The 18483-nt window shown below is 36.1% G+C and overlaps 1 protein-coding gene across 10 annotated transcripts in view; it reads left to right on the forward strand.

Annotated features, from left to right (window-relative positions):
• LOC111144629 (pericentriolar material 1) overlaps positions 1-18214 on the forward strand; it is an 80456-nt gene extending 62242 nt beyond the window's left edge. For 8 of the 10 annotated variants that reach the window (XM_022499019.1, XM_022499021.1, XM_022499027.1 and 5 more), the window contains 13 exons: positions 1217-1337; positions 2921-3079; positions 3331-3464; positions 5789-5923; positions 8366-8563; positions 10195-10257; positions 10507-10642; positions 10941-11101; positions 13521-13596; positions 14112-14368; positions 15978-16070; positions 16162-16279; positions 17856-18214. In XM_022499019.1, the coding sequence (XP_022354727.1) occupies positions 1217-1337; positions 2921-3079; positions 3331-3464; positions 5789-5923; positions 8366-8563; positions 10195-10257; positions 10507-10642; positions 10941-11101; positions 13521-13596; positions 14112-14368; positions 15978-16070; positions 16162-16279; positions 17856-17881 (1677 nt within the window). In that variant the 3' untranslated portion in view covers positions 17882-18214. Of the gene's footprint in view, positions 1-1216; positions 1338-2920; positions 3080-3330; positions 3465-5776; positions 5924-8365; positions 8564-10194; positions 10258-10506; positions 10643-10940; positions 11102-13520; positions 13597-14111; positions 14369-15977; positions 16071-16161; positions 16280-17855 lie in introns of all 10 variants that reach the window. The other 2 variants (XR_002640417.1, XM_022499026.1) reach the window with 2 other exon arrangements.
• The last annotated feature ends 269 nt before the right edge of the window (positions 18215-18483 follow it).

Below are 18483 nucleotides of genomic sequence, written 5' to 3' on the forward strand. Positions count from 1 at the left end.
TGCTTTTAAGATCAACAACTCAGTAAGATATGGGCAAGAGATTTGAACAGGTACTACATGAAAGAAGATCTGTAAATGGTGGCCAATGTGGACATTAAAACCACATGAGAAATTTCCTCACATGCACTAGAAAGGCTGAAATTAAAAAGATTATGATAAGTGTTGGTGTGAATGTAGAGTGATTGGAACTTTCACACTTCTTATGGGATTATAAAAGTATACAACCACTCTGGAAAGCAGTCTGGCCGTTTCTTAAAAAAACGTTAAACTTGGCATGTGACCAAGGAATTTTTCTTCTAGGTATTCATCCAAGAGAAATGAAAACATATGTCCACAAAAAACACTTGTATTCCAATGTTCATAACATCTTTAGTCATGATAGCCTCAAACCGGAACATCAGCAGATAAATGGATAAACAAAATATGGTATATCCTTACAATGAAATACTATTCCGCCATTCAGAAATAACTTCTGAAACATATGACAGCATGGATTAATTTCAGAAACCCATTGAGCAAAAGAAAAGAAGCCATGCACCGAAGAGTATATTCTGAATGGTTCCATTTATATTTCAAGTTCTAGAGTCAGCAAAACCTGTTTGTGGCAATAGAAATATAATGAGTGGGGTGTAGTGGAGACTGACTACAGAGGGATACAAAGGAACTTTCTGGGCTTATGGAAATGGTCTTTATATTTAGGGAAGATGGTTACATGGGTGTATGTATATATATACATACATGTGTGTATATATATATATATTTTAGAACTCATCAAACTGTACACTTAATGGGTACACTGTTGTATGTAAATTATATTTCAATAAAGTTCATTTAAAAAATATGAATGATGCTGTCATGTTTTTCTTCTGATAAAACCAGATATAGTAAGGTCCTAGTAATTGTTAGGCTTTGGAGATGAGAACATTTTCCTGAGGGTGTAGAAATAATATAAAATGTTTACTTTTCCAAGTCACAATTTAATTAGTAGCTGTCTCTGTGTATTTTTATCTACTTAATGACATATGTTCTGCAAGATTACTTAATGTTTTGATGTTCTCTGTGACTGTTCAACCTTTAATAACTTTGGTTATATCCCAATTTTAAGTATATAGTTTTATGCAAATACTTAGTTTCTATGTTAATTTTTAATATTCATCATAAAAATTTTAAAAGAAATATTAGTGATTTTTATTTGTTTTTTTAAACTGTAACCTAGGAAACTTTTGAGAAGAACTTTGAGAGAGAAACACATAAAATAAGTGAGCAAAATGATGCTGATAATGCTAGTGTCATGTCTGTATCTTCAAATTTTGAGCCTTTTGCAACCGATGATCTAGGTAAGCAGAATTTTTTATAATCTTAGAACGTGACTTTAATACAGTCTTTGAATTACATTAAGAAACAAAAGTCCAGGGGCGCCTGGGTGGCTCAGTGGGTTAAAGCCTCTGCCTTCGGCTCAGGTCATGATCCCAGGGTCCTGGGATCGAGCCCCGCAATGGGCTCTCTGCTTAGCAGGGAGCCTGCTTCCACCTCTCTCTCTATCTGCCTGCCTCTCTGCCTACTTGTGATGTCTGCCTGTCAAATAAATAAATACAATCTTTAAAAAAAAAGAAAAGTCCAAAAAAGGCACGATGTGGTGGAAAGACTGTGGACTTAACAGTCTCTCAGTGTAAAGTCAAGAAACACCTGTTAACTCTTTAGCCTTTGGTAAATCATCTCATCATTCTGATTGCACATTCTAAGAAAATGGGAGTCTTACTTAATTTGCTTTATGTTCTTTGAAAAATATATAGAATTTTCTAGCATGTATAATAGAAGCTGAAGAAATGTTGATTTCCTTTCTATAAGGGAAGGGTCATCCTTTAAGGATTTCTAGTTAATGGGAAAAATTCAGAGATATCAGAGCCCCATCAATCACATTTTCAGTAACAATATTCACTTAATTTGCAATAACTGAAAATTCTTAGCATAGATAATCTTTAATGAGAAACCCAGGTAACTCTGAATCTGCATGAAGCATTGCACTTTTTTTCATCATTAATAAAACAGAAGTTTGGAGAATTGTATAACTCAAAGGGAAGAAGAAAACCCAGATTCCCAGACTTGGAAAGCAGAGTAAGGAAAAGAAACATGTATAGGTACTGTATTCATTTTCCTGGTTGTAGCCTGTCAAGAGATACCCGAGATTCAGTCATTCAGCTCTCCCGAGCACTTAGTTGATAAAATGATCTAAGTCCTATTATTCTAGTGTTTGTTCATATGATGAGAACAAGATTTAGATAATTCCAAAGCCCGCCTCCAAAGAAAAGGGCTAAGCCTGGCCCTGTTACTAGATACACACTTTTTACCAAAGCAGTAAGTCTTACTTTTGCCTTATCCTATTATGGACTCCAAGCCTAGCTCCCTTCCTTGTAAAATACCTGTCAAGTCTGAACTGATCTCATCCCATTTTAGAGAAAAATTTTCCTTTCACCTTTAGTTTATTCCCCCTTTCTTGAGTTACCAAATGGCTTAGAGTCCTGTCTGTTTTCGTTTCATTTACTGATTGTTTCCTCAAAATCCTCCACTAACTTTGTCTGAAATGGACAAAGGAAAACTGAGAAATCTCTTTCTTGGCCTCTTTCTTACCTTATTTCCTTGTATTCAGTTGGATCCTTTTCATTAGAATTTGGGTGACATCTTGGAATTTATTTTTACCTGAAGCAACATAATGACTAGTGCAATCAGTATGGACTTTACAGTCTTAGAGAGTAACGTAAGCCGTCACCAAACTAGAGTCTGGAACTTGTTAAATCTCCTTTTCCTTACCTATAGTTAGACATTTTTTTTTCTTTTTTTTTTTTTTTTTACTAATATGTTGTGAGGAATACATGATAAAGTTTGCTTTTATATATTCTCAAAATGTTTATTTCCTATGTAGGTAACACTGTGATTCACTTAGATCAGGCATTAGTCAGAATGAGGGAATATGAGCGTATGAAGATTGAGGCCGAAAGTAGCACAAACATGAGATGCACCTGCAGGATTCTTGAGAATGAGGATGGTGCTGCCGCCACAAGTACGGTTACTAACTCCGAAGGTGTGTTCTCCTGATGGGTAAAAGTACAGAAACTATAGTTCCATATGTAAAGAAAATGTGTAGCCCCATCTGATATTTAATAGTTTTATGACTGTTTTCTTTTTGTTATTAAGGGTGCTAAAACTACATAAATGCTCCATTGTATTGGTGTAAAATCAGATTTTAATATTTAAAATTCTCAATAAATGTGTATGTATAATGTCACAAGCTTTATTTTGCTAACGAATCATTTTCTTTTTAAAAATGTATAGAAACTCCTATTGAAAATCATGGTTCACAACAACCTGTAAGTGAAGTTTCTACTGTCCCATGCCCTAGAATTGATACTCAGCAGCTGGACCGGCAAATTAAAGCCATTATGAAAGAAGTCATTCCTTTCTTGAAGGTAGGCAATAATTTCTTAAAATAAATACTTTATGTGTTTTGTTCTTTAATTCTTAAAAAAGATTGCATTGTAGTAAATTCAGAAAATGACAGGTAAACAAAAGAAAGGTAAAAACACATCAGTTTCATCAGTTATTCTGTAAATTTATCTCCCGTTATTTGTAACGTATGTACTCACCTCCCAGAGAAGAATATTTCTATTTCTGCAAGTTGTAAGAATGTGCATATGTTCGTGTAGATAGATGGGTAGATTTATTTGAGAGTTTGAAACCAATCCTTCAGGTGAGTTGACTTAAACTATGCAAGCGGTTACTTGCTTTCATCTTAGGAATAGGTAAGTGTTGCCTTTTTTGTTTCACATTTTTGTTTTATCATGAGTGATCCAATAAATACTTTTAAGGATGTCTTTTTTGGTAAAATTAGGTATATGGCTAGCAATATTTATTTAATATGTACAAATACTTTCTAAGGTTTAAAAAAATCTGATTTAACTTTACGCTTAGAGAATGCAGTCTTCTACAGTTAGGAAATTTTATTGCTTTTCCCATGTTGTGTCTAATTTAATTGATAGCCCCTCATAAATATTCACTTACTAAACTTAGCATTTCAAAAAGTTTTTGAGGCCAGCAAAATGAGTAGAACTAATGATCTGATTTTAACTATTTTGTTATGTCTCATTTCACTTCAAATCTTGACTTTCTTGGTAGAGTTATAGAACTTCTTTATTAAAGTCAACATTATATCTAGTCACCTAAGCTGGACTTCTTGACTCTCATACCTTCTATTACCAGTGAGTCAAAAATTGATTTTCCCCTTAAGAGCAGTCACTTTTCTTTCCTTCTCTCCAGAGGCATAACCTTAATTCAGATCTTCATGTTTTGCCTAGACATCCTGTCATAATAGGCATGAAATGAATGCTGACTAAGCAGACTCCCCCCTCCTTCAAGAGATTTCACTGCTGGACCTGGTACATTTCCCTACTTTCATCTTTCCCCACTCTCCATCGGGTCCCCTCACTCACTCACTCACTCACTCACTTACTTCAAGTTACTCAACATTTCCTGTTCCTGTCATTGCGTTTTCCTATATCAGCCCTTTGTACAAGTTGTCATTACCAAAAATATAAAATTCCTTCACTCTTTTCTGCTTGGCAGAAATATCCTTTCTTCAGAGATAATTGTTGTTGTTTCTTATATACTACCATAGCTCCTTATAGACCTGGCGTGTGCTGCTTTTATGATATCTGTATATTCACCAAGTAATGAGTGTCTCCTGTGAGCTGGCCACGGTGCTTAGGTGATAAATAAGAAACAGATCCTGGAGTTAAGAAGTATCATCTGTTGGACAGTGCATAGCATGTAGTGATTGATTATTCCTGTATCTGACTTTCTCCTCTGGTATTTGATCCCTTGAAGACAAGGGACAGTTGTCCTTTTTTTTCCCCCTAACTGCCTTTTTTTCCCCCTAACTGCTCTGTCACATGATTTTTTAAAAAAATGATCTTAATTCCTTCAATTTAAGAAACCTTAGAAATCATCTAGTTTAGCCACCTCACTTTACACATTTCTATAGGAAAAAAACAAAACATGAACTCACCTGAATAAAGGTTGGAAGACCTGCCCAAATGAGTGTAGTGGCAGAAGAAGGATGAGAACCTTGAGGTACTTGATGTGGATGTTTTATGGACTCACCTTCAAAAGTGATCCAGGATTTGGATTATTAGGTAGTTTGCACGTGCTTCTGAAGGAAGATGAAGGAGAAGAGACTTGCCCAAAAAGGCTTGTTTGGGAAGTTAGGACAACTGTGGGTTGATTTTGACCCTACAAGCATCTTGCAATGTCTGCATACAGTTTTAGCTCTCAGGACATAGGAGAGTAGAGGGTGCTATTGGCATCTCGTGGGTAGAGGCCAGAGTGCTGCTGAAGCTCCTGTGCCATGCAGTCTCCGTAATGCCAAGCGAGGCTGAGAAAGCTTGGGTAGAAGATGCGGGAGGTGAGTTTTAAGAGTGTGGTTGAAATGAACTGAACTGCAAATGGGGAGACAGGCAATATGGAGACTAGGGCATAAATAGTTCTCCTTAAGATACAGGAAGAAAGGAATGAAAAGTATTGAATCAGCCCATTTCTTTTACTGTCTGTTACCTGCTATGGTGGGTCAAAATGTACAAACCCCTTAACATGTGTAGTGCAGGAGTTTGGCTCTTCTTATGAATAGATATTTCTAAACATATCTGATAGTTGAGAAGCATCTATGCAAGAAAAAAAAGTATCATGTGAATTAATATTTCTTAAATAATGGGTCCTAACCAACTAGGGTTTTTCTCAGGAGCACATGGATGAAGTATGCTCTTCTCAACTTCTAACTTCAGTAAGACGTATGGTTTTGACTCTCACCCAGCAAAATGATGAGAGCAAAGAATTTGTAAAGTTCTTTCATAAACAACTGGGAAGTATATTACAGGTAAGAGTTTATACTTGTATGACAACAATATATATACACTCTAGTTGGGATTATTATTACTTTTTTGCCATTTTCTGGCAATATGCAATTTATTCAGATAAATGTCCCTTCTGGTATCCACTGGGCATGACATTTCAGTACCTTTTTAGGTTATTCCTTTATGTGGTTTAAAAACAAAATTATATTATGGGACACCTGGGTGGCTCTGTTGGTTAAGTGTCTGCCTTCAGCTTAGGTCATGATCTCAAGGTCCTGGGATTCAGCCCCGCATCAGGTTCCCTTCTCAGTGAGGAGCCTGCTTCTCCTTCTCACAGTTCCCCTGCTCACTCTGTCTCTCTCAAATAAATAAATAAAATCTTTAAAAAAAAAAAAAAAGTAGTAGGACCTGTGTCTTTCTTTGACTCGATCATCTAAGGCCTAGGCAAACTTGAATAAAATTTTGATTTTCCTACTATCTAGTAAGAACATTTCAGGGTCGTGGTTTAGGAAGTATTCTATGCTATTCTCTAAAATTTTTTTTCCAGTGTGGGAAATTTTAGAAACCAGAAACCACTCGTTGATTATAGAGACGTCTTAGGCTCTGATAGTAACTGTAATGTTAAGGTCGTGATTGGAAACTGGCGGCAGTTCTGCAGTGCCTGCAGACATTCACCATACAGAAGCGGCTGGTACTAATATCTGGTGGCATGTTAGCAGTGCTAAGGTTGAGAATCCCCTTGTTAAGTAAGGATACCTTACTTCATAGAGTAAACATCTTTCCAGTTCAATACGCAGATAAGTTTTCCCATTGAGGTAGTTCAGTGATGTGTATAATTACTCCAAACTAGGAAATATGTTTTTCTTTTCAACTTTATTACAAAAATTTCCCATAAAACTATTCCTTACTTCCTATGTGTTTAAATTGGTTTTAAAGAAAGTATTATCACTCTATCAATAACTTTTAAAACCCGAGGCTTAATGTAAATTTCCATCACTATAATTTTCCATTTTGTTTTATTAAGGCCAAAGTACAAATTCAATAATAGGTTTTAAGTCATGATGGCTCTATTTAACTGAATTGTACTAACACATAATCTATAAGGAATATAAGGCATCTCTGTTGTTACACGGTTTAAAAATGTTTAGGATAATTTTTAGATAAATATGTTTTTATAAATTTAAGTAGTTTATTCCTACAGAAATAAATAACTCCATTCTAGAATCAGGCTCAAAGAGAAATCCTTTATAATTAAATATTTTCGTTTATCAAGATCCATGCAATCCTCCTTCAGTTTTGTCTGCTGTTACATAATTGAGACAGATGCCAACGTATTAATTTGGAAATAAGAGTTTTTTCCTAAGAAAACCTGGCTGCTTTTCTTTTATCCCATACCTGATTTTTTTTTTCACAAAGGGACCTAGAAAAGAATAAAGACTGGTTTACAGTAAATCTTGCCCAGACTACTGAAAATTTTTCATGAGATAGAACTTAAAATCTACTTTTTTCTATGAAACCTATTCAGTGAGTTTTTGTTTTTGTTTTTCTTTTCTTACAAGGCAGCCACATTTATACTTCTCTACAATTTTGCTAGATGAGATGGTTTTTTGGAGGGAGGAGACACAGAATATAGTTTTTTTGCCTGTTTTCTAAATGGCGTAGTCCTTATTTTTAGGAAGAAAAGGAAATGCAGTTTTATAAAAAATGTCCAGAATATAGCTGATTTACTCATTTGATGATGCTTTATTTCAACTTGAATAGAGCTAAAATTTGCTTTTAAACTGATTCTGAAGAAGAAGTTTAAATTAGAATGACTGCCTGGCTTATATAAAACAGGGGAACTTGAAAAGTACTCTGATGTTAACATTGAGAAAGGGAGGACTTCGTATTTTCCTCTCTGGGCACCTCAGCTTCTTACTATGGTAAATATGTATCCCCTGGTTTACTCATTTGTGGCCACCAGTTCTATTAATTAGGGACTAAATCTATTGATGATTACATGTCCTGTTCTTTTCCTTTTGTATACTCTTTAGAGGAGACTAGCATGATTTCTGCTTAGGTTAATATCACTAAAGAATATTACCATGTTGGGCACCTGGGTGGCTCAGTCGGTTAAATGTTCAGCTCTTGGTTTCTGCTCAGGTCATGGTGTCAGGGTCCTGAGATCAAGCCTCCTGTAGGGCTTGATGCTCAGTGGGGAGTCTGCTTGAGATTCTCTCCTCCCTCTGCCCCTCCCCCTGCTCCTGCATGTCTGTCTCTCTCTAAATAAATAAGTAAATCTTAAAAAAAGTAATCTGTGTAGTAATCTCAGCCATTAATTTTAGCCTTTTCTGTATTAAAAAGTAATAAAAATTTTTTTCCCCTAGGTGAGTATTGTAATTTAAACTTCTTAATCCTCTGTATTGCTCTACTCACAATTGAAGTTTATTTTAATCTTAAAATTACTTGGTTTATCTTTGTAATAGGATTCACTGGCAAAATTTGCTGGCAGAAAACTGAAAGACTGTGGAGAAGATCTTCTTGTAGAGATATCTGAAGTGTTGTTTAATGAATTGGCTTTCTTTAAGCTGATGCAGGATTTGGATAATAATAGTGTAACTGTTAAACAGAGGTGCAAAAGGAAAATAGAAGCAGCTGGAGTAATACAGTCTTACGCCAAAGAGGTAAATGACATTCATTTTGGTTTTGGGAGTAGTTACAATTAGCATAAAAATATAGTTCTTGATCATTATTAACTAAAAGCAGACTTGACCTCAGCTAACATATTTTCTAAGTAAAAGTTAATCAGATTATCTGAATCAGTACAGATGGTAGGCACATACTGGATCTCAGATGTAACCTCAGTGGCTAAAAGATTAGGAATGCAGACAGGAATTGGTGACAAGAGTTATCTGCTGTCTTACAAAATTGTCGCTCAAGGCTCCAAAGAAGAGAGGATTACTGGGATCCAGTTCTTGACCAGCTGTCTGTAGTAGCTATTCCAACCCTGATAGAGCTCAGAGCTACCAGGGCTATCTGTCACCCCAACCAGCATACATGCTTGTTTACAAGTTAGGACTTCGGCTGCACATCGCTGTAGCTTCTTAAACCTCATTAAATTAGTTTGATCACATATGAAATTGGATGGGATTTTTCCCCTCAACTTTAGGGATACCAGAAGGTTTCTTCCTTAGACCTCTCCCTCCTCTTGACTCTATAATCACGAGAAGGAAAGCACGTCAGGCCCCAAAATGGAAAGAGGCAACCCTTCTCCCTGAAATCTAAAGTAGAAAAAGTCAAGCCACCTGTTTCACACTTTTCTTAGTGTTTTCACTCCAGACATAGGTAAGTTTCAGATCATTTCAGTCATTGCCAAGTGCTTGAAGAAAATAAAACAGGATAAAACCATAATAAATGCTTGGAAAGACTACTTCAAGATGGGCAGTCTCGTGAGGCTGTTTAAGTGGGTGAAGTATAAACTAGGGCAAGAAAGACAAGGAGTTTATAAAGAAGATGAAAGGGAAGGACATTCCAGGCAGCGAGAACTGTAAGTTCAAAGATTGAGGCTGGATTGAGCTATTTGGAGAACCTGTAGAAGGCCGGGGTAGCGGGAATACCTCACAGGAAGTGAGAATGGTAGATGAGGTTACCTAGGTGGGTAAAGCCAAATTATGGGACCTTAACAATGGCAGCTAAGGGTCTTCTGTTTGATTTTATTCTAAACATAATGGAAACCCATGGGAAACTTTGAAATAGAGGAGGGACATAATCACATGTGCAATTTAAAAGACAGGTTTAGATATCATGTTGCATAGGAATTGTAGGAAGGAAGAGATAGAAGCAGAGACCAGTTGGAAGGCTGTTGCAGTAGTGCAGGTAGGGAGCGGTGTGATTAAGCTCTGAGTGCATACCAGCAGATCCATTTTGACAACTGAGTCAATGAGGCATTCTTACAGTTCAGATGTGAGTAATACAAGTAGAGCACAGGCAGCTTCCTGGTGTCTGACTTATGCATTGGTACATGAAGGGCCATTTATTGAGATTGAGAAGGCTGTGAAGGAGGCTGGGGTTTGGGGAGGGAGTCAAAGGTTTTTGTTCTGGAATTAGTAAATTTGAGATGCTCATTATTCCTGGTAGGCAGTGTTGATTTTTGTTTGGCTAATTTAAAAGACTTCATTGAAATAGTTGAATGTACATTTCTAAGAAAGCATTCAACTCTTTGGATTGTGGTCAAAAACAGCATATATTAAAGTTACTGAATATCTAAGTATAATGCTGAAAGGTCACCCCTAAATTCTGTTTAATTTGCTTATAGGCCAAAAGGATTCTTGAAGGAGATCATGACTCACCTGCTGGAGAAATTGATGATGAAGACAAAGTAAGTGGCTAATTTGTGCCTAAAAACAATGTTTTTGGACAAAAGATTAAATAACTTTAAGAGCTTTAACTTAATGTTTGAGAGAAAACTTTAATCATCAAATGGCCTTTCTTCCAACAAAACTTTTATTTTCTCTTAAAAACAACTTCTTGTATTTTTTATTAGATCATGACTAATTTTTGTGATGGGCTTTAGTATGTACCTTTTAAAATGCATTTTAAGGAATTCATTACATATATTTGTGGCTAGGACAAGGATGAAACTGAAACAGTTAAGCAGACTCAGACATCTGAGATGTATGGTGGTGATGGTCCCAAAAATGTGAGATCGGATGTTTCTGATCAAGAGGAAGATGAAGAAAGTGAAGAATGTCCGGTGTCCATTAGTAAGTGTAAAGGCTCTTTACTGGGTTTATATGTTAGCTCTTTACAGGTCATTTATCCAAACAGTTGGGCAGAGTGTAATGAATGTCGAATTAGGTGTCCAACAACTCTGAATGATCTGGTGTGGCCCTGACCAGATGCCCTGTCCTTTCTGCACCACAGTGTTCCACTGCTTACTGTGTGGAAGATTTCAGATATCCTATGTAAAGGACTTGGGCAATGCAAGAATGCAGTACATGGTAGCTACTCTTAAGATTTACTGCTGGACATTTCCTAAAAACTGTGTATTAATCAATTTAGACTTGTCCAAGGCTGAAACTCAGGCTTTGACTAATTATGGAAGTGGAGAAGATGAGAATGAGGATGAAGAAATAGAAGAATTTGAAGAGGGGCCTGTGGATGTCCAGACTTCACTTCAGGCTAACACCGAAGCTACAGAAGAAACGGAACATGATGATCAGGTATTCCAGTCCAGAGAAACACACCTTCCCCCACTCGTCTTTTTTAACTACTGAAGGCAGATCCTTTTTAAGGATGTCAGAATTTACAGCTTCCCTATTCTCATTTTCATGAATAAACAAATCTTTTTAACATCCTTACTGAAATCTCAATCAAATACTAGTTTATTTTTATATTTAGGAATGCTTATACTTAAAATACTTTAATTTTGCGGGGGTGGGGGTAATAGGTCCTAAAAACTGTGACATTACCTAGAAGATCTGGATTTTTCATGTATCTTTACTTCCTAGTTATACATGGAAACAGTATATAATAAAATCATTCCCTTTCCTACCTCCACCTCATCCTGTCCCATAGGCAGCATTTTGTATGATTTCTTTCGTTATTTAACTCTATTTCTGAATAGTATGTGTGTATATTTATTTAGTTATGTGTTAGACATTCTCCGTTAACTTCCCATTATAGAAGATGAAGACTTTTAGGTCACTTAAGACTCCTCATTTAATTATATTAATCCTGTCCTCCTCATTCAGTTGTATCTTTTGCTTAAATCTACATTTAGCCAGAGATCTAACCAAACTACATAAATATTACCGACTTGCTGAATTAAGCAAATACTGTTTGTTGCTTATTCTTATACATTTTTTCACTTGAAATTAAAAATTGTCTCCATTGTTTGCCTGATTTTCTTTGACTCCATAGCCAAGTCTTTGTTCTGCCCAGCAACAGCTGTATGAACGTCTCAGTGGACTCTTCTGCATGTACCAGTTTGTCGTTTCATCCTTCCCGCTCTGTCCTGGCTTTGGCTCTTCATTAGACCTGCTCCCTAGCTAGCAGCCTGGGAGTTCCCTTTGTCATTCTTTATTCCATCTGTTTGTGGAATCTTGTTTTGTCCTCTTTTGCCTCATTTTTGGTAGAGCACATTTCTAGTACCTCTCTGAGAGAGAGTGCATAAAAGAAACATTTTGAGACATTATGGGTCTAAGAAAATCTTAAATTCTTCCATGTTGAAACATCATTTCAGTGCCTCCTTTGTCTTCCAGTTTTCAGTGGCTCTGTTGAGAAGGCTGATGCCTTTTTCAGTTCTGATTCTTTGTATTCTTTTTTCTTTCCCACCCTAGAGCTCCCCGCCCCCACTCCCCGGAGTTCTCAAGTTTTACACTGATACACCTGATGTCTTTTTTCATTCCCTGTACTGCATAGTCAGTGGGTCTGTAAGCATCAATAACCATGTCCTTTATTTTATTAAATTTTCTTTTTTTTGCATTGCTTCCCCTCCATTTTCTCTTTTCATTCCTCTTGGAATTAATATTATCAGACATTATTAGCCCTCATGTGTTGCTTTTCTAATTTTCTCCTCTCTCCCTTTTATCGTTCCCTTGCTCTTTTTGTTTTACTTCCTGGGAGATTTCTTTGACTTTAATACTTATATAAATGTCGTATTTTTAATTTCTAAATGCTTTTATTTTCTGATTACTTTTTTATAGCAGGCTGTTAGTTCAGAGAAGTGCTATCCTCTCTTACCCATCTGGAGGTTTCTTCAAATGTCTGTGGTACCTTCTGTGTTTATACTAAAAAATTATACACCAGGAAGCTGGTTGGGGTTATTCTGGGCTTCACTGTAGGGCATTTGGGTTGACAGCTTTTTGACAGAAAATCCCAAATGTTAATACCTATTGGTCTTTTCTCTGAGGTGGTGTTTCTCCAAAGAAGGGTCTTCCTTTCCTCTCTGCCTGGGAGGAGGTAGTCATACCTTTTTGGCTGCCTGTGTTCAGGAGCTAGATGTGGGAATGCTGCTGGGGGTCCCATCACTCTACAGATTTGTGCTTAATCCTATTTTCAGCATGAGGTTTTATCCTGTCCTCATTTGTGCTTTCTGTACTCCACCCTTACCCTAGGCAGCCCCCGGGTCTGAGGCTTACTAGTTCAATTTTGCATTTTCTTTTAACAGCTTCAGAGAACCACCACCACTGCCCTCTTTTCACCCACCACTGTATTCCTTTCTCCAAGCATGAGATGAATCTGATTTTGTTCCCTCCTCCTGCTGAAGGCACTTGGCTTTATCTTTCTCCCCTCCTGGTCAGTTCTTCCATTCACTTAACACCTACATATAAGTGGGTATCTTTTAGTTTCATTCAAGATTGAGGCTGATTTGAAAAAAAAAAAAAAAAATTTAAAATAGTGGGATCCATAATACTCTAGTTCTCTATTATTTTGAGGTTAAGAAAATGAAACATTTTACTTAACCCTCTTAAAGTTTCAACTACAGCATCCTTCCTGAAACATTTTCAGAAGACATTTTTAAATTCACTTGTATGAAGCTCTCAGGTTGGACGAACACCATAAACTCCTAACCATCTCCTATATATAATGGCCATATATTTTAGGCCCTGCTATTAAGACGTCACTTTTTCCTTCTAGGTACTACAACATGACTTTGAAAAATCAGGAGAAAGCAAAAATGTCCCATCAGAACAAGAACCCACTACTAGTAAAGGCAAGAAATCTAAAGTGTTCAATTTTAAGATTATTTAAAGTGCCCTTTATGTACTTTTTAAAAGCTAAGAAAAAAAAATTAAATTCTTAGTTAATGTAAGTTTGAAGGTATTGTGGACCTGAGGTATGTCTTTTTTATTTCCCTCAGTTCTTTGTAGAAAACACGAGGGCTTTCTTTCTGCAAATAGGTGCTCAAGAAAAGTTGACAAACACACAGAAAAAACCTTCAAAGAAAACATCTTTAGATACAAACATGAGGGATTTAATACCCATTCCTGGGTATTACTCATGACTATCGTTAGAAATTGGGTGATTTCAGGAATCTAATTTTTAAAACATCTCCAGAATCTGATCAACTAATTTTAGGAATCATTGATAAGGAAAACTTGTAGTTGTCTCTTCTTTTGAGTCTTAAATGTCTTGATTACTCCTTCATACATACTGTCTTTTTGGTATAATACTGAAATTTAATAACTGTTGCATTACACTAATATTAAGATTTTCTTCTGATGACAGATGACTACGATAGCACTCCTGTGAAACCCTGTTACCTCAATATCTTGGAAAACGAGCAACCTTTAAATAGTGCTGTCCAACAGGACACTCTCACTACCATTGATTCATCTAAACAGCCTAACCCTTTGCCTTTACCTTTAACTGAAATTGAAACCTTGGTGCCTACAGTCAAAGAAGTTAAATCTGCTCAGGAAACTCCTGAGAGCTCTCTGGCTGGAAGTCCTGATACTGAATCTCCGGTGTTAGTGAATGACTATGTATGTATCATCTACGTTTCATTTCTATGCATATTTCTTCCTTTTAGGTTAACATTTTCAGTCTATAAACAGACTGTGTTGAGGTTTATTTGTGTTTGTGTTTAGGTTTAGAAACTGCCAAAAGGTATTTCTTACTCAAACTTAGTTTAAACTTGAATAGGAGGGTGATAGTGAATTAAGATGATCAGATATCAAAATCTAAAAGCTGTTCTACTTTTTTATAAGTTTATGACCCATATTTTGAGTTATAGGTAGCAACATTGAGAGAGTTCAGGTTCAGATCTGAACACGATACGTGAATCATCATTAATCTCTTGCAGTACCCAGGCCTGACATCTCAACAATTTTAAAACATTTCGTAAATGTTTTAAAAACATTTGATAAACCTGAAAGTTTACAGTTTGACAGCAGTAGCTTCCTTATGGTAAATGACAGAAATATATGGTAGCAAATCTGTACTTAAGATGTAGGTAGGTAAGTTGTTTTACTCTGGACATTTTTGTTTCATGCTATAATTTTATAGCATGTGGGTTATTTTTTGGACCTTGGATTGTGTTTTATATCCTTTCTCTTGTTCGAAAAAATTGAGGAATTTATAACAAACTTTGAGGTCTAAGGAAGGGTTTCATATTTTTTTTAATATCAGTTTTCTTACTAAAGATATAGTTAAAATTAAGATTTCCTAATTTCTCAGGAAGCCTATAATTATTTCAAAAACACTACTAGAATGAGTAACCTGTTTTGATGGCTTCGACAACAGTGAAATTAACATTTACAACTCTGAAAGTTAGACTTATTTTGACTGTAATGAGTGTGTAGAGTTGTTCTAGGAGGCAATTGAAATTAACGTTTGATTATAGGACTTAAATTTGAAATTTAGGCAGGGGACAGGTCTTTGCACAAGAAAGTCAAATGGCCAACGTCATGGTTTTTGAAGATGAATCTGATGACTGATGAGTGTTGTCAAGGATGCTACTTTAGGAGGCTCCCTTATGATAGGAACCAAGTACTAACTTAGGGAGAGCTGGATGAGAAATGTTGAAAGAAGAGGAAAAATCTAAGGTTTCCACTTGGGTAATTAGTAAAATGATACTATTAAAAATCAGAAAGGAGAAATAGGAGAATAAAAGAATTCAAGTTTCAGAGAGACACTGAAGTGATAACAAAAGTAAGTCACTAGATTCATGCCTTATCTTTCTCAGCTTCCACAGAGTTGATACTGAAAGCCTGTATGTAAATGTTTACTTTATTCTGCTGGATACATTCTGATGCGTTCTGTAAACATTATCAAGAAACCAGAGTTGTTCTTTTAATTGTTTTAGGCCTCAGTGTAACTACTGTTTCTTCCTTTAACCTGTATAAGCTGGCTCTTTGTTTTTGCAAATGGGGATGGAACGTTCGACAGTATGGCCCACAGCTTCAAGTGCATGGCCCTTCCCGTGCACTCCAGCTTTGCTTTATTCATAGAGCTGAACACAGAAGAAAACCCAAATAGGATAGAATTACTGATGTATATAAGAATCCATTTTATCCTTGGCATGGATTACTTTAAAGGTTTAGATCCAGAGATGGAGTGCTTTGCCTTCATTAAATACAATTTATCTCACAGGAAGCAGAATCTGGTAACATAAGTCAAAAATCTGATGAAGAAGACTTTGTGAAAGTTGAAGATTTACCACTTAAACTGACAATATATTCAGAGGTATTCTGCTCTCTTTAATTAAACTTGTCTTTATATGACAAATACTGCTGGGATGGAAACTGATTTTCTTTTTTTTCTTTTCATTCCAAAGGCAGATCTAAGGAAGAAAATGGTAGAAGAAGAACAGAAAAACCATTTACCTGGTGAAATACTTTGTGAAATGCAGACTGAAGAATTAGCTGGGAATTCTCAGACACTAAAGGAACCTGGTAAGTTAACCACTTTGAACCACATCATATTGAAAAATTAATGAACCTTGATACCATCAGTTTGTTTTTTAAATCGACTACTAGTACTTGGAAGATTTAAGACAAATATTGGAAGGGAAGCATAATTCTGTAAAAAGTCTTGATCTGTTGCCTGATTTATAAAGTGATATTAACAGATAATTTTTTCCATTTTTAAAATCCTGAGTTTTAGCAAGGTAATAGAAGCAACAATTTTAAGAAGGAAGGGTACAAAAGAACTCCTGATAAACTGGCAGGATCCCATTTCTTTTAACTACTGGTTTTTAGTTCTTTTGAATGAGACCCTCTTTATCTCTAAATAATATTCTTTTTAAAAATTTGTTTATTTATTAATTGACAAATAATGTATTATTAGCCCCAGGGGTACAGGTCTGTGAATCGCCAGGTTTACACACTTCACACCACTCACCATAGCACATACCTTTCCCAATGTCCATAACCCATCTAAATAATATTCTTGTAACTTTTCTTAATTTAAAATTCAGACATCTCTTATCTTCCCTATGAAAAGTGAGCCTTTGGACTTATCTCTCCTTCTTTCACTATTTGGTTTTTCTGTTTGTTACCTTGTGTTTTCTAGTCCCATCAACTTTGGTCATTACTCAGCTGCTATTCCCTTTTCCTTCCGCTTTCTCTGTTCAGTTTTACTCCTCTTCTTACATTAAGGTTATAAAAGCAAACACATTTTTGTAACTATAGTAGTTAAAACTTCTTTACTTTGGGGTGCTTGGGTGGCTCAGTGGGTTAGGCCTCTGCCTTCGGCTCAGGTCATGATCTCAGGGTCCTGGGGTCGAGCCCCTCATCGGGTTCTCTGCTCAGCAGGGAGCCTGCTTCCCCATCTCTCTCTCTGTCTGCCTACTTGTGATCTCTGTCTCTGTCTAAATAAATAAAATCTTTAAAAAAACAAAACAAACAAAAAAAACTTTACTTTTTCTGAAGACCATTCTGTGTAAACATGACTGATTGCAGAGCCAAGTGATAATTCCATATTTCCTTCTTCATGGATCTAATAGCACAACCCCTGGGCCACTCAGAGGAGACTGTCTTGCATCAAAAATCAAAGGATTTTCTTTTTGTTATTCTGTCAGTTCATCAATTTTTGCTTTTCCTAGAAATTGGGTGAAGAGAAGGACAGACTAACTATCAAACTTTCAGCTAATTTCCCAGTATTGAGCCCAGTTTTACTTGTGAGAATCTTATCTGTGCTCCGCCCCGCCTCCTTGCTCCTCCTTCTGCTTCCAGCATTCCAGGGATTTGTTGTTGTCCCAGGTCCTGCTCTCCCTCCTAGCCACTCTTACTGGTCGGGATTTAGTCAGTTTTATAGGTTTTGTTTTGTTTTTTTCCCTGATGGGAGCTTTAAGAGACAGGAAGTATCCACTCGTCTACCGTTTTCAAACAGAAATCATCTATTTTTATAAACTAAATTAGTATTTCCTTTATAATAACTTCATGCTGAAAGTTTTAATGTAAGAGAACAATAATAAATTCTAGTAATGTCTTAATTCAGTAATTTATAGCACATTATTCTGTTTTTCAGAAACAGTGGGAGCCCAAAGCGTATGAGATGTCTTCTGAGACTCATCTAACTCGCTTTACGTAGTCAATGCATATATGAACGTGGCACTAAATAAACATCTGTTTTGATCTGTATAAAAATGTAAATTAGTTTGACACTGCATTCTTGATAGGTGTGCTCATTTCTGCCCGTGGCAGTTTAAAACATCAGAAACTGAATTCTGGACAGATTGAAGCCTTGATACACTGTGGGGTTGTTTGTTTTTCTTCTTTCTTTCCTTTTTTTGGTCTTCATTTTGGTTTTTTTTTTCCTTCCTTGTGATGTTTGGCATCGTTAAATTTAAGATGTAGTTTTAAATAAAGTTTGGACTTACCTGTAAAGTACCTTTTTTGAAATTATGTTGAATTCTATACAGTAAGTTACTGTTTCGTATGACTGGGATATTTAGAGGAGAGCAAGAATTTGAGAAACACAGAATTTAAGCCAGCTGCTAGGTCAGGCTTCCAAGTAATGTCAGTGTTACTGCTTTTCGGTCTAGATACCTGCATGCCTTACTCCTGTGCAGGATTAGGGAAGGTTATAAAGGTATTCAGGTTATTGGTGAAGTTATTATAAAATGTAAGAATTAATTATCAGATAAATATTTTCC

This window comes from Enhydra lutris, unplaced genomic scaffold (genome assembly GCF_002288905.1).
Source record: "Enhydra lutris kenyoni isolate GAN:26980312 unplaced genomic scaffold, ASM228890v2 scaffoldscaffold11, whole genome shotgun sequence".
Lineage (NCBI taxonomy): Eukaryota > Metazoa > Chordata > Mammalia > Carnivora > Mustelidae > Enhydra > Enhydra lutris.